Genomic DNA, 16,376 nt, shown 5'->3' on the forward strand with positions numbered 1-16,376 from the left:
TTCTCAAGATCAAATTCAATCAGCCATCCAAACCCCTACTTTTTCTGACCTGATAATCTCTCTAAAATCACGGTTCTTACATTCATTCAAAACGTCTACGGAGTCTGGCTCTCGGAATACTACAAAAACCAGCAACGAATAGACCTTACTCACACAGATCTACGTCCAACCAGGGCACTGTACCTCATACGACTGAAACTCTAAACTTCCTGTAATCCCAGGAGGTGAGGCGGCTAGATTACGACTTCCAAAGCAGCCTGAGCTATACAATGAGTTCAAAACCAGCCTGGGCTACATAACAAGACTGCTTGTTACCAACAAAAAAAAATCACACACAAACACACATCCCTTCCTGGATGGATCCAGTGCCCTCAGAGAAAGGGACAGAAGCTAAACTACAATAAACCATATCTCCATGCTTTGCTCCCAAAGCAGAGAAGCCAGCATATCCTTCCTCAAAGCGTTATGCGAAAATAATCTGAGCCTAGACAAGGGAAGGAGTCAGGGAGGAGCCAGACAAGAGTAAGATGCAAATCAAGAAATAAACTAAAGCGACGTGACAGCTGTACCACTAACACGGCCAGAGCAATAAAAGAGAAGCCGCTTCCAAGCCCAGTACTTTCACAGAGCAGGGGGAAGAAGGCGAGGCTGCCGGCTCCGGACAGGCTGGCGGTCCCCTAACGAAGCCACCCTCTTCGGACCCCGTCCGCTGTTTACAGCACCTGGCAAGACAGCCAACACTGTCACCGGCTGCCAGAAAGGAGAGCAGCAGTCCACTGCAGAGGGGAGGTCGGAAGAGAGGGGAGACCTCGCCGAATGTTTACCCGGGACGAGGAACGCATCCCCCTCCGGGGCACCCACCCCGGGATGCACGAGGAGTGAAGTTCGGGAGAGGCGGTGCCCGGACGCTCCGAGAAGCGCGTGGGGCAGGCGCGGGAGACTCGGGTCCCGCCGGCCGCGCACTCACCACGCACGCAGAGCAGCGACATGGCCGAGGCACGGACCAGCCTCCGCCACACCTCAGCCGCTCGCCGCGCCGGGCCGCTCCCTCTTTTCTCTCAGCAGGTGCCGCGCCGCCTCGGGCTGTCCGCCTCGCGGGGCCGGCCGCTACTCATGGTGCCCGTCGCCGGCCGCGTTCCCCGCTCCCTCGGAGCCGCCCGGGTTCTCACGGTCGTAGCGAGCAGAGGAAAGGGCTGAGGCTCCGCCGGCCAACTGAGGACTGGGCGCGGCCCCGAGGCGCCATAGCTGAGAAGCGGGAGCGACCAGAGCTCCCTCCCGTCACTCGGGCTGGGATCCGTGCGAGGGTCTGGGCGGGGCCAAGCCTCAGGGCCACGCCCCCAGCCAATCCGCTCGCGCCCAGTCTGCCGACCACGCCCCCTCAGTAGCGCGTCGACAACCAGGTCCGCTTCATTTTCCTAATCTGTGAGATTGAAAGCAGCTCCGCCCACTGAAAGGGCTTGTCAAGCAAGGGTGGGCGGAACTAACCCTCACCTGTGAGCGGCGGGAATTGAAACCTTTTGCTCCTTTCGCGCGTGTGGGTTTTTCCACACAAAAAACAGATTCTTTTAATTGAAGACTTGCAATGGATTTCCTTAATGAGGCTAGACCTTACAACCGAAGAGGTACTTGCCATAGTAATTACAGAAGGTTGCATTTGGGCTGTGGAGGCAAAATTCCAGCTCTTCGACGATGGAGGCTGAGAATTAGGAACTCATGGCTAAATGGTAAATCTGAAAATCTGAGGGCAGCCTGTGCTGCGCGAAACTACGAAACCCTGTATGAGAGAGAGAGAGAGAGAGAGAGAGAGAGAGAGAGAGAGAGAGAGAGAGAGAGAGAGAGAAAGAGAGAGAGAGACTGATTTTCTAAATGGTATAACTACAAATCTGGGGAAGATTTGGAGCAAGCTAACTCGGCACCCTAATCAAGAGATCTCAAAGACAGTGGTCTGAGTATTTAGCTATTTATCGCAGTTTTTTTTTTTCTAGAGCAAACAAGAAACTGAAAAAGGAGTTGAAGCTGGGCACGGTGGCACAAACCTTTATTCCCAGCACACAGCGGGCAGAGGTAGGTGGATCTCTGAGAGTTAGAGTTCTTCCTGGTCTACAAAGCAAGTTCTAGGACAACCTGGCTGTTACACAGAAAGCCCTCTCTCAAAAACATACACCAAAAAAAGGAGTTGAACTTTCGAATTGTGGTACTGGGTGTAGACAGAACAGAGCTGTTATTGATTTTTCAAGGATCCTTCTAGAGAACGCAGAGGCCAGCCAATGAGAGACTAGTAATCCCTTTGCACCTGGAAATAATAGAATAGTGAGGCGCACACAATTAAGAGCTTGGTAGATTCAGCCAGGGTATTCTCTATTGGTATGTAATAACCCCAGGATTTAGCAACCTAAAACAACACTGGTTATCTCAAAGTCTCTGCAGGTCGAGAATTTAGGCACAAATTAACTGGGCCCTCCAGTTTAGGGCTTCTCAGAAACTTTGACGTGCCAGGTTGGCTGGAGTATCTCTGCTCTGAGCTGTCTCCCATGATTGTTGGCAGAACTCGGTTCCTCCAGGGCTTGGAGTAACAGCCTCAGCTCTTTAGTAACTAGGGGCAAGCCTCAGTTCCTTGACATGTGGGCCTGACCAACATGGCTGCTTGCTTTACCAAAGCATGCAAGATGAGGCCAGGCATGACATCACCTGCCTGTAATCTCAGCACTTGGGAGATAGAGACAGCAGATTCAGTAAATTTTTTTATTTATTTTTAGTTTTTTTGAGTCATGATTTCTCTGTGTAGTTTTAGAGCCTGTCCTGGAACTCGCTCTGTAGACCAGCCTGATCTTGAACTCACAGAAATTCACCTGCCTCTGCCTCCCAATTGCTGGGATTAAAAGCGTGTACCACCACCACCCAGCTCAGGCTCAGAAATTTAAGGCAATTCTTGGCTACACAGTTTGTTCAGTGCAATCCTGAACTACATGGGACCCTGTCTAAAAAACAAATAGAAAAAGAGTAAGGGGCAGAAGAGATGACTCAGGAGTTAAAAGCTTTCGCTGCGCTTGCAGAGAACCTACCTTTGGTTCCCAGCAGCCACATGGCAGGTCACAACTATCTGCAACTCCAGTTAAAGTACATCCAATCACCTTTTCTTGGCCTCCACCTGCATCAGGCATGCACATGGTACACATACACACATACAGGCAAACATTCCTACACATGAAATAAAAATAATCTTAAAAATAATAAAACGGGGCTAGAGAGATAGCTCAACAGTTAAAAGTACTACTTTCTAGAGGACCCAAGTTCAATTCCCAGCACCCACATAGCAGCTTACAGCTATCTATAACTTCTGTTCCAGGGGATCTGATGCCCTCATACAGATATACCTGCAGGCAAAACACCAATGTACACAAAGTAAAAATATATAAAAATTTTAAAAAACTAATAATAATAAACAAAAAATGGAAGTTGAAGCATGAAACTGAGAAAGCAATAGTCTCCTGAAAAAAATAAGTCATAATCTTTGCTATCCCAATTATAAGAGTGACGACACCTCATTTTTTAAAGATTTATTTAATTTTATTAAAACAATTTTTATTGATTCTTTGGGAATTTCACATCATGCACCCCAATCCCACTCATTTCCCAGTCCCTCCATATCCACTCCTCACCCTTACAGTGTCCCCACACACAAAAAAAAAAGGAAAAAAAGTATTAATTTAAAAAGAAACAACAACAAACCACTTGGCTCCTCTGTCTTTCCTGCCTCTCTATCACCTCTTGGTTTGCTCTCCATCAATTGGAGCTGCGGTGTGTCATGCAGTAAACCTCCTTGTCCAATCAGCTTCCCTTGCAAATGGTCACTGCAATGAGTTGTGGGTCTGGTTCAAAGCCTCTGGCTTCTGGTATGTCATCAATACTGGACCCTCACTGAAACTCCTCTCGGGCATCCTGCTACCCCCTCAAGTCAAGAGATCCTGTGGTTCTGATTCCATAGGAAGGCTCCCTTCTAGCGCTGTTGCAAGTCATAAATGGGGTAGATGTTGGGGTGGACCAATTCAAGGCACTGAGTGTGGGCCTGGGTGGTAGCTGAGTTGGTCAGTCCCAACCTCTGCAGGGACCACCTCCCTCAGGCAAGGGGTAGAAACAGCACTCTTGTGTACACACCATCAGGGACAGCTCTCCTGTGGATGTGCTGAGGGTGGACTATCTCTCCCGAGGGGCCAGGGTCATGGGGCGAACTCTTCTGTGTTTGTCAGGGCCCTCCCACTGCAGCAGCCAGAGAGAGGCAAGGCCAGACCTCCCATGATCAGCAAAGAGCAGGGCCAGCTCAACATGGCCCTCAGATTTCAACACATGTAGTCTGCATGGCCACAGGCCATGAACACAATATAGACCCCAACTGCAACAGGACGATGGACCCAAACATGACCCTTGGCAGCAGCAAGGGTCAAATACCATCGTGATCCTGGATAGCAGCAAAGGCCCCAGATCTGTATGGCCCCAATAGTGGCAAAGTCCTCGGACATCAACATGGCTACAGGTGGCAACCCAGGACCCGGGCATCCATGTGGTCTTTGGTGACATCACAGGCCACAGACATCAACACAGCCCCCAGCCGTGGTAAGACCAGAGGCCCAGACATAGACCGAGCCAAATGTCACCATGGCCCTGGGTGACAGTACAGGCCACTCAGATCAGCATGGCAAGGTGGCAGCCTGGCTCTCTGCTGTGGGACAATGGTCTTGTACCTTGTAAAGATTTGTCACTTGTAATGGTTTGATAAAATGCTGATTGGCCAGTAACCAGGCAGGAAGTATATTGTGGGGTGACCAGAACAGGAGAATTCTGGGAAGAGGAAAGACTCAGTTTGCAGTTATCACCTAGATGCAGAGGAAGCAATATGAGAATGCATCACTGATAAAACGTACCAAGCCACATGGCTAACACAGGCAAGAATTATGGATTATTTTAAGATGTAAGAGTTAATAAGAAGCCTGAGCTAACAGGCCAACCAGTTTATAATTAATGCAGACCTCTGTGTGTTTCTTTGGGACTAAATGGCTGCAGGACTGGGCAGGACAGAAACCTCTCTCAACACTCTCAGACACCAACATGGCAGCAGGTAGAGACCCAGACCCTGGGGAATCTACGGGACTTTTGGTGGTCATAGGAGCCACGGACATCCACGTAGACCCTGGCTGCTCTAGAGCAACGGATCCAGACATGGCTCTTGGCATCAGCCCTGGCTGGACATGACCATGACCCCAGGTGGCAGCACAGACCACCCACTCTGCCTCTTCCCCACTGCCTTCTTGTTCAGTCCTGCCTCTCCACAGCACATGACCCACTCAGCTTCTCTTTCCCATCTCTCCACCACACAGTTGTTCATTGTAACATTGCCCACTCGTCACCTTGAGGTGCCGGACTGACCTGTGAGTGTCTTCCACCTGTCCAGGCCGAGGAAGAACCCAGCAGGTCAATTTATGTCATTTTTAATTATGTGTGTGTGCAAGTGCTCTTAGAGGCCAAAGGAACCAACGCCTCTCAAGCTGGAGTTACAGACAGCTGTGTGTCACCCAACTTGGATGCATGGAGCGAAACTTGAGTCTTCTGCAAAAGGAGTACATAAGTGCTGAGTACATCCATTTCCCCAACGCCCTTCTTTTTTAATGTGTTCTATATATCAAAAGTGGCTCACAAGATTGGCAAGATGCTCAGTGGGTAGAGGTGCTTGCTACCAATACTAATGACCAGTTTGATCCCTGGGACCCACAATGTGGAATGAGAGAACTGTCTCCCACTACTGCCTCCCTCTGACCTCCACTTACACACACACATACATACAATCACACACATACAAACGATAAAATACTGCCAGGCGGTGATGGCACACACCTTCAATCCCAGCACTTGGGAGGAAGAAGCAGGTGGAGCTTCATGAGTTCAAGACCAGCCTGGTCTACAGAATGAGTTACAGGACAGCTAGGACTACACAGAGAAACCTTGTCTCAAAAAAGCAAAAACAAATGAACAAACAAGTTAAAGAAAAAGAATTGCACAAGACAGTGATGAACAGTAACTTCCAGTCCAACAACTTGCACCAGCATCTCAAGCCTTCAGCATCTATATGCTGCTCCTGAAGTCTCCACGGATACTCAAGCTAGCTTACTTGGGCTTTTGCTGCATCTTTCTTCTTTTCCTTCCTTCCTTCCTTCCTTCCTTCCTTCCTTCCTTCCTTCCTTCCTTCCTTCCTTCCTTCCTTTCTGTTTGGTTCGTTGGTTGGCTACACAGAGAAACCCTGGCTGGCCTGGAACTCACTCTGTAGACTAGGCTGGCCTGGAACTAGCTCTGTAGACCAGGCTGGCCTTGAAGCACCTTTCTTCTTCTATTCTTTCTTCAGACATTTCTCTAGGGCAGTGCTTCCCAACCTTCTTAAAGCTGCAAACCTTTAATGCAAAGTTCCTCATGTTGTGGTGACTGCCAACCATAAAATTATTTCATTGCTATTTCATATCTGTAATTTTGCTGTTATGAATTGTATTGTAAATACCTAATAAGCAGGATATCTGATATGAAACCTCCAAAAGGGTCAAAACTCATAGGTTGAGACCCGAGGCTCTAGGATCAAGTTCTAAACCTTTTGACTTCAAGGAAGCCCTGCCTTAAGTGTCAGTCAACTCGCTGGAGGAAGTCAAACTCCCTTGTGATGCTCTTACCAGAGAAAAGCACTTAGAGTCCCTTATATCCTGCCTAGACCTGCCCAGGCCTCATCATGTTGTCAATCAGTTGGCTGGGGGTCCTCTGCCTGGATGCAAAGTGTAAGTGAAGTCCTTCCAGTACTGGGTTTGGCAGCTGCTGTGTCCCTTGGCCTTTGACAGAGATCAGTAGCACAGTGGCAATAAACGGTAGGGAACAGCAGTAGGTGGCACGTACTAGTATGACAGCTCTGTGTGCAGGACTGAGGTACCAGGACCCTTAGGCTTACAGTGACAAATCTTACCACTCTTTTTGTAGGCCTGGGGTATAAGGGACCTTTAACAAAATTGTTAAGGCACGTATGTAGACCTGGTGTCAGAATTCCTCAGCTCATGCTAGCATAGCACCCAGATCTAGGGCACTGGGGAGTTGCTGGTGCCTACAGCTGTTTGCATTATAGCTCCCAAGTCTAGGCTCCTGAGATTTGTCTACTCTATTTTTCAAGACAGGGTTTCTCTGTGTAGCTTTGAAGCCTGTCCTGGAACTAGCTCTGTAGACCAGGCTGACCTCGAACTCACAGAGATCCGCCTGCCTCTGCCTCCCGAGTGCTGGAATTGAAGGTGTGCACCACCACCACCCAGCTGATTTGTCTACTCTTGACAGCACTTAATGGCACTGGTTCCAAAGCTTGGGTGTCTGAGACCCTGTCTGGAAGTTATCATGCTGTCTCTGCCACCGTCATTACTGATGCACTGATTACTGACACTCCAGGGGCCTTTGCTTTAGCACGGCCACTGCTCCGGTGGCTCTGCCTTTGCCACTGGAAAGACTGCACAGTTCCTCAACCCTGGGGCCGCTCTTATGACAACACGACTTCTGTGGATATCAGAACTGGCTGCTCTGCTGTCAGCGCTGCAGATGCCGCTCTGCTGCAACAGCGTGTGTGTGTGTGTGTGTGTGTGTGTCACCACCATGGTCAACTTCATTTAGCAGCTTCTTTCTTCACATTACTTGTTCAGCCTGCTCCTGAAACGAGGGAAGGGGAAGGAGCATGGAAGAAAATGTCTGAAGGTTTTCTGTTACAATGTCAAAGAGGAAGAACAGGAATGTGACACCCAGGGGCTTACTTTCTTATCCAGCCAGCAAATAAAAACCAAAGCAAGGGTTAGAGAGATGGTTCAGTCTTTGAACGTGGCTTGCTGACAAACCTGAGAACTCACATAGTGAATAGAGAGAACCAACTCCCACAAACTGCCCTCGATCATACACACACAAAATTAACTAAGTAATTAACTAAATGTAATTTTTAAAAAAATTGGGGTTTTTGAGACAGGGTTTCTCTGTAGTTTTGGAACCTATCCTGGAACTATCTCTTGTAGACCAGGCTGGCCTTGAACTCACAGAGATCCACCTGCCTCTGCCTCCCGAGTGCTGGGATTAAAGGTATATGCCACCATTACCCAGCTAACGTTAATTTAAATTTTAAAGATAAATTAAATGTATTTTTTTGTTTTTTGAAGCAAAGTATCTCTGTAACTCTGTAACCCTGGCTGTCATGGAACTCATCCTGTAGACCAAGCTATCCTCAAACTCAGAGATCTGCCTGCCTCTCCCTTCCAAGAGCTGGGATCAAAAGCATGTGCCACCACTCACAGCTACATTTTAAAAAACAAAAAGAAAAACTAACAAAACAAGGCCAGGCATGATGATGCATGCCTTTAATCCCTTTACTTGGGAGGCAAAGGTAGATGGATCTCTGTGAGGTTGAGGCTGGCCTGGTCTACATAGTGAGTTCTAGGACAGCCACGGCTATACAGAGAGACCTTGACTCAAACAAAGCAAAACAAAAACACAAATATTTGTGCTAATCATGCCAAACAAAACCTTTGTGCCAAGTTGTTTACACTACTGGCATTGTTCCTTTTCACTAGTTACCAGAGTCCATCTGCTAGGGCGTGTGCACACATAGACACAAACATACACCTTTTGCCTTAGTGGAAACTGTTGTATGGTCCCTTAAGACTTGTGGTAGCAAAAAGTCTGATGCAAACTATTTGAAACGGTCTTGTCTGAGGCTACACCACAGGCGCCAGAGTAAAGCAGCTACATGTCCTCTGCAGCGTTGTCCAGCTGTCTGTGGAGTGTATGCAATGGTAGGGAAAGAGACATGAGAGTCACCGGGTCTTGCAGGCCAGCCAAGCAAACCATAAAATGTGAGTTTCTGGTTCAGTAAGAGACGCCACCTCAAGGGAATGAGAAAGGAATGACAGAACAGGACACCTGACCTATTAGTTTTGTTTCCTGTTGGTGTGATCAATTGCAGTGACGAAAGTCACGGAGGGAAGGAGGTTTATTTTAAATCACAGTTCCAAGTAAGGCCCATCATAGCAGGAAAGTCACAGTGGCAGAGTCGAGAGAGCTGGTTACGTCCACAACCTAGAACAGAAATCAGAGGGATGTATGTATGGGAGTATTCTTCCCATTTTCTCCAAGACCAAGGAACAGCGTCACCTACATTCAAGGTGGGTCTTCTAATGCAAAACTCCGAAATAGGTGAGACGGGCCAGTGGGTAGCAGGGCTTGCTGCCAGTCCTGGTGGCCTGAGTTCAAACCTAAGACTCACAAAAGAGGAAAAGCTAAGTTCGGCACCTTCCTGCAAATAATAGAATCTACCTCTAGATGGCGCTGTGCTCCTGTCTCCTCCCTGCTGCAGTGGAGCCGGACAGAGTCTCGGCTACGAATGCAGGTTCACCTTAACACAATATGTTTTCCTTCCCAGCATTCCCTTCTCTAGTGCAGTCCCTAAGAGCCACCTTTCTGAGGCCTAACCATTTCTTTTTCTTCTCTTCTGTCTTTTTCGCTCACATACTGACCGGAACCTAAATATGCTTTTAAACTCTGTAACTAGTGCTTTGTGCTTCCTTTCTTTTTCTTAAGCCCTCCTCCAGATGGGGCTGCCTGCCACCTGGGTTTACCTCCACGCTTATCTTCTCCACCCTCCTCTGCCCCGGATGCTGCACCTTTGCAGTTTGCCTACCTGGGATTTTCTTTTTAAACTCTAATAAATTGTACATGAGCTTCCGTTTAAGTTCATTTTGCATTATTTTATTAATGAAACAAAGAACCCTGAATGAGGACCCTGTTTTTTCTGATATTATATGATGGCTCTGCTAGTATTCCCCCAAGATTTTCAATAAAACTTCTTTCCTGCATTTTATTTATTTATTTATTTATTTATTTTAAGGCAGGGTTTCTCTGGGTAGCTCTGCTGTCCTGGAGCTCACTTAGTAAACCAGGCTAGCCTCAAACTCAAAGAGATCTGCCTGTCTCTACTTCCTGAGTGCTTGGATTAAAGGCGTGCACCACCACTGGCCGACCTTTCCTGCATTTTAATTGGCAGAAAAAACAAATATGTTCCTGTACCCCTAGACAGCATCATTGTTCTCTGACCTCCACACAAACATTGGGGTTATAGGCAGGCACCACTATGCCTGGTTATACTCTAATTTATGCTTGTTAAAAAAAAAGTGTGTGTGTGTGTGTGTGTGTGTGTGTGTGTGTGTGTGGTGTGTATATATACCATACACTATATATTTATATATTTATACTTATACATTTATATATATCATATATATAGTGTATGGCTGTTTTCCATGAAAATATGTCTATGAACCATTTGCATGCAGTGTACACAGAAGCTGGAAGGCATTGAATCACTTGGAACTGGAGTTGCAGTTTCAAGCTGCCAGGTAGGTGACAATCGAACCAAGGTCCTTTGAAAGAGCAGCCAGTGCTCTTGACTTCTGAGCTATCTCTCCACCCCCATCTGTCATTTTCTGAGGACATTGCTTATAAAGCCTCCTCCTCTCGTGTTCACAGAAACTGGTTTATCGAAAAGAAAACACAGATGCTGCGGGAGGAGGTTAAGGTGCAGACCAGCTTCAAGAAGATGGAGAGGGGCTGAAAGGTCGTACTGCTCCTTCAGAGGACCAAGGTTGGTTTGCAGCACATGTGGGGTGGCTCACAACTCCCTGTAGCTCCAGCTCCAGGGATCTGACACTCTCTTCTGAACTGACTCCTAAAGCACCTGGGCTCACATGCACATACCTATACATAGACCTACATATATACACGTAACGTAAAATGAAATAAATTTTGTTTGTTTTTCAAGGTAGGGTTTCTCTGCACACAGTTTTGGAGCCTGTCCTGGAACTTGCTCTGTAGACCAGGCTGGCCTCAAACTCACAGTGATCCTCCTGTATCTGACTCCTGAGTGCTGGGATCAAAGGTGGTGTGCCACCACTACCCGGTGAAAATAAATCTTTTTTTAAGGAGGACGAAATGGCTCTGAAGAGAAAGACCCATTCAGCCAGCTTTCCCACCTATTGTTTGATTTTTTTGTGTGTGTGTCTCACAACAGCCACTTGCCCTTCCCGAGCCCCTGAAGATAGAAATTTGCCCTGGAAATGTCTCCTCCATTTTCCTCAGGGCCCTCTTTAACTAGTCCTGTTTTCCTCCCACTCATTTGTTTTATTGCTGATGTTTTTTTGTTTGTTTGTTTTGGTTTGGTTTTTTTTTTTTAGATTTATTTATTCATTATGTATACAACTTTCCTTCTTTGTATGCTTGCATGCCAGAAGAGGGCGCCAGATCTCATTACAGATGGCTATGAGCTACCATGTTGTTGCTGGGAATTGAACTCATGACCTCTGGAAGAGCAGTCAGTGCTCTTAACCTCTGAGCCATCTCTCCAGCCCGTATTGCTGATGTTTTGAAACAGAGGCTTGCTATGTATCTCTCGCTGATCAAGTACTATGTACTCTAGACTTACCTTGAATTTATGGTAATCCTCCTACTTCAACTTCCCTGGTACTGAGATTACCGGTGTGTGTTACCTCACCCTGCTCCTTTCTCCGGTATCTGACTTCTAGGTTTTCAGCAGAACAGATCAGACCTGATTTCAGTAATAATTTGATCACTATAGTTGAGAACTTAAGTTCATTGAAGACACCGTTAAATAGATTGGGGTTATAGCTCAATGGTAAAGTTTATAGCTAGAATGGGCAAGGCCCTGTGTTCTATCCACATCCAGAGGAAGAGAAAGACAGAGGAAAAAAAAGAGAGGAAGACCTGATTAAACCTCGGTTCTAACCTAGCACCAACCACCTTCAGTGGCTGAGATAGGAAGATCTCAACTCAAAGCCAACCTGTACTACACAGTCATTTTTTTTTTGGTATTTCTTTTTTTTTAAATATTTATTTATTATGTATACAATATTCTGTCTGTGTGTATGCCTGAAGTCCAGAAGAGGGCACCAGACCTCATTACAGAGGGTTGTGAGCCACCATGTGGTTGCTGGGAATTGAACTCAGGACCTTTGGAAGAGCAGGCAATGCTCTTAACTGCTGAGCCATCTTTCCAGCCCCCCCCCTTTTTTTTTTGATATTTCAAGGCAGGGTTTTTCTGTATAGCCATGGCTGTCCTGGCTCTGGGCTGGCCTCAAACTCACAGAGATCCACATGCCTCTTTCTCCACCAGGCCCAGCTCACAGCTCACAGAGAGTGGGGAAAAAGATATTTGCAATAGTTTCCTTTGTCAAATATATATTAAAAAAGTTTCCTAAACAGGACTGCAGAGTCGGCTCATCAGCTGAGAGCACTGGTTGTTCTTCTTAGATGACCTGAGTTTGGTTCCCAGAACCCACAAGACAACTCATTAATGTCTGTAACTTCAGTTCCAGGGAAGCGACTGAAATAAAATTAAAGCCTCAGTGAGGTGCTACTACATATCCACTAGAATTGAATTAAAAATATTGGCATCGGGGATGGAGAGATGGCTCAGAGGTTAAGAGCACTGGCTGCTCTTCCAAAGGACCTGAGTTCAATTCCCAGCAATCACATGTTTGCTTAAAGCCATTTGTAATGAGATCTGGCGCCTTCTTCTGGTCTGCAGACATACATGCAAGTAGAACACTGTATACATAATCAATAAATACATAAATCTTTAAAAACAGATTGGCATCAAGCACTGGCAAGGGGAAAAGGGTGGAAAAATGTAAAGAAAGTACAGCTCTCATATATTGCTTTAGGAATTGAAACTGCTACAATTTCTTTAAAAAAAAAATATGTTGGCAGGGGCTCCAGTTCGATTCCAGCACCCACTGGACAGCTCACAACTGTCTGTAATTCCAGCTCCTGGGAATTCAATACCCTCTTCTGGCCTCCTTGAGCACTAGACACACACATGATACACAGACATACATGAAGGCAAAACACCCAGACACATAAAATGCCAATACTACTACTATTAATAAAATTTTTTTTTTTTGAGATAGGGTCTCAGATAGTCCTGGCAGGCTAGGAACTCACTATGTAGACCAGGCCAATGTTGAACTCATAGAAATCTCCCTGACTCTGCCTCCCAAGTACTGGAATTAAAGGCTTGCACCACCATGCCTCCTCCAAACTTTTTTTTTTAATAGCTTTGGAGCCTGTCCTAGAACTGGGTCTGTCAACCAGGCTGGCCTTGAACTCACAGAGATCCGTATGCCTCTGCCTCCCAAGTACTGGGATTAAAGGCGTGCACCACCACTGTCCAATACAGAAATCCTGTATTGGAAAACCAAAATAAATAAAGAAGGAAAGAGAGGAAGAAAGAGAAAGAGAGAGAAAGAAAGAAAGAAAGAAAGAAAGAAAGAAAGAAAGAAAGAAAGAAAGAGAAAGAGAAAGAAAGAGAGAAAGGAAGAAAGAAAATGTAATATTTTAAAGAATAGTCAACAACTTTATGCCTAAACATCACACATTCATCATTTCCTAGTTATTTCATTCAGAAATCCGAAAATGGGTCTATTTTTTAAAGATTTATTTATTATAAATACAGTGTTCTGCCCATATTTCTGCCTGCAGGCCAAAAGAGAACACCGGATCTCATTACAGATGGTTGTAAGCCACTATATGGTTGCTAGGAATTGAACTCAGGACCTCTGGAAGAGCAGTCAGTGCTCTTAAGTGCTGAGCCATCTCTCCAACCCCAAGTTGGTTGTCTTTTTTTTTTTCTGTGTAGCTTTGGGAACTCCTTCTGTAGACCAGGCTGGCCTCAAACTCACAGAGATCCTCCCAGCCTTCCAAGTGCTGGTATTAAAGGTATGCACCACCACCACCCAGAAAATGGGTCTTATAGGAAAAAAATTAATGTATTGGCAGAACCATCATGCATGCCTGGCATTTATACGGGTGCTTGGGATCTAAACTCGGCCCTCATGTTTACATAGCAAATACTTTACCCACTGAGCCACTCCCCAGATGCTATTTTCCCATTTGGGACAGGCCCTTATGTAACCCAGGTTTGTATCAACTGGTCTATGTAGCAGAGGCTAACACTGACTCTTATCCTCTTGCCTCTGCGTCTACCCAGCATTGGGATTACAGGTTTCTAATACACGTTCAGTTCCAACTGACTAAAGGAGAATTCAGACGTGGTGGGCACATGTGTAATCCCTGCTCTTGGGAGTCTGAGTCAGAACACAAATTGAGATTCTGTTAAAGATCATCAATAATCAAGTAAATCTGAAAGGCTGTCACAGCCAAACAGAAGACTAAGGTTACTTCATATGATGTGCAATCCTGGAAGGAATCCTAACACAGGAAAAAAAAAAGAGAAACTAAGAAAAGCTGTATAAAACATCAATGTTAATCGATGGTACTGTACCAATATTGTTTCTTTAATCATAATAAATGGCCCATATACTGTATGGTCTTAATAATAAACAGAGTTTGAATAGTCAGTGATGGATTGCTTGCCTGGGGTGTACAGTGCCCTAAGCTTAACTGAAATAATAATAATAATGGAACTGGGTTTGAGGTATGTATGGAAACTATCCCATCTTCACAAGACTTCTGTAAATCTAAAAACAACGTTGTTCTGTGACTGGTGAGCTGGCTCTGCAATCAGAGATTGCGATTCCATTTCCCGGCCACCCAGACCCGAATAATCACACAAAACTATATTAATTACAACACTGCTTGGTCAATGGCTCAGGCATATTCCTAGCTAGCTCTTACATCTTAAATTAACCCATTTCTATTATTTTATATTTTACCACGAGACTCATGGTTTACCAGTAAGGTTCTAGTGTCTTCGGCATCTACATGGTATCTCCTTAACTCTGCCTTCTTTCCTCCTTTATCTCTGCTTAGATTTCTTGTTTTGCTATATCCTGCCCTGCCATAGGCCAAAGTAGCTTCTTTATTAACCAATGGTAATAAAACATATTCACAGCATACAGAGGGAGATCCCACATCATGACTCAGTGGATAAAGGCCCTTTGCTGTCAAGCCTGACAACCTGAGTTTGGTCCCTAGACCCTACATGGTGGTACGAGAGGACAGACTCCAGAAAATTTATCCTATGACATTCACACACGCCATGTGGTATGAGCATGCATGCAAGCTTGTACTCACATGCATGTGCACACATCCATGCACACACAACTCTGTTGGCACAATCCTTTTTTAAAAAAAACAAAATCTGTTAATGTAGCCCTGGCTATCCTACTATGTAGACCAGGCTGGCCTCAAACTCACAGTGATCGGCCTGTCTCTTCCTCCCAAACGCTGGGATTAAAGATTTATTTTATCAGGCAGTGGTGGCACACACCTTTAATCCTAGCACTCGGGACGCAGAAGAAAGCAGATCTCTGTGAGTTCAGCCTGGTCTACAGCTTGAGTTCCAGGATAGTCAGGGCTACACAGAGAAATCCTGTCTCGAAAAAAAAAATTAAAAAGATTTTAATTATGCAGATGTACCTGCAGGTGCTGGCAAATCCAATGACCAATGTCAGGTCCCCCAGATTTGAAGATAAAGACAATTCTGAGCTCAAGTCACTACAAACTCTCCAGGCTGCGTAAGTGAATTTCTTAAAGATGGAGAATTTTTTTTTCTTTTTCTCTTTTCTTCTGTTTGCAGCTGTGTAGCACACCTTCGGCATTGAATTGGCCAGTTTACTTTACTCACTTCCCCCCCATCCTACTTCACAAGCAACTGAGACAAAAGGATCCATGCACATTCAAAGCCAGCTTGGGCTACACTGTGAGTTCTAAGCCAGTAACACTGGAGTAAGATAGGCCCTATCTCCAAGCAAAAAAAAATACAAATGAATAAACACACACACACATTAACTAAAGTCACAGAACCTAAAGAATCAGAGCCTCCAAGAACTTCTTTCTCTGTTTATCAGAATCAACTCTGTCAAATCATCAGGAAAACCCCCAACTGGCTCTACGGCTAGCCTCACTGAGGTCTACAAGTGTCCTGTGCTGCCACCTACCGGTATCTAGGCTACATCTCTCTGTGCTCCTGGATCTCCTCCGGAGGACTCAGGACCTCCACATTGCAATGCATCTGCTTTCTGGTTTTCAGATAGCTCACTCAGCACCTTTGCAAGGCAAAATACTTTTCTTCATCAGTTTCAGGCTCCCATAGCCCCGTTTCAGTACTTTACATTTCAAGTAACAGCACCATGTATTTTCACTTGTGTTTTTCTACTTTGAGGGAGGTCTCTGTTTATTACTGAGAGTCGTCTTTTGCTAGAGAAATCTACTGAACAAAAAAAATCCCTCTGCGTCTTGCCTCCCTGCTTTCGATACAAGGTCACACATTTCCTTGAGCCACCTCAACAGAAACAGATGTG

At 45.7% G+C, this 16,376-nt stretch overlaps 1 protein-coding gene across 3 annotated transcripts in view; it reads right to left on the reverse strand.

The window, feature by feature from the left end:
• Unc13b (unc-13 homolog B) overlaps window positions 1-1,305 on the reverse strand; it is a 204,638-nt gene extending 203,333 nt beyond the window's left edge. For all 3 annotated transcript variants that reach the window (XM_048419904.3, XM_048419901.3, XM_048419903.3), the window contains exon 1: window positions 968-1,305. In XM_048419904.3, coding sequence (XP_048275861.1) covers window positions 968-989 — 22 coding nt within the window. In that variant the 5' untranslated portion in view covers window positions 990-1,305. The remainder of the gene's footprint in view (window positions 1-967) is intronic.
• Between the last annotated feature and the right edge of the window lie 15,071 nt (window positions 1,306-16,376).

This window comes from Myodes glareolus, chromosome 16, assembly GCF_982192425.1.
Source record: "Myodes glareolus chromosome 16, mMyoGla1.1, whole genome shotgun sequence".
Lineage (NCBI taxonomy): Eukaryota > Metazoa > Chordata > Mammalia > Rodentia > Cricetidae > Myodes > Myodes glareolus.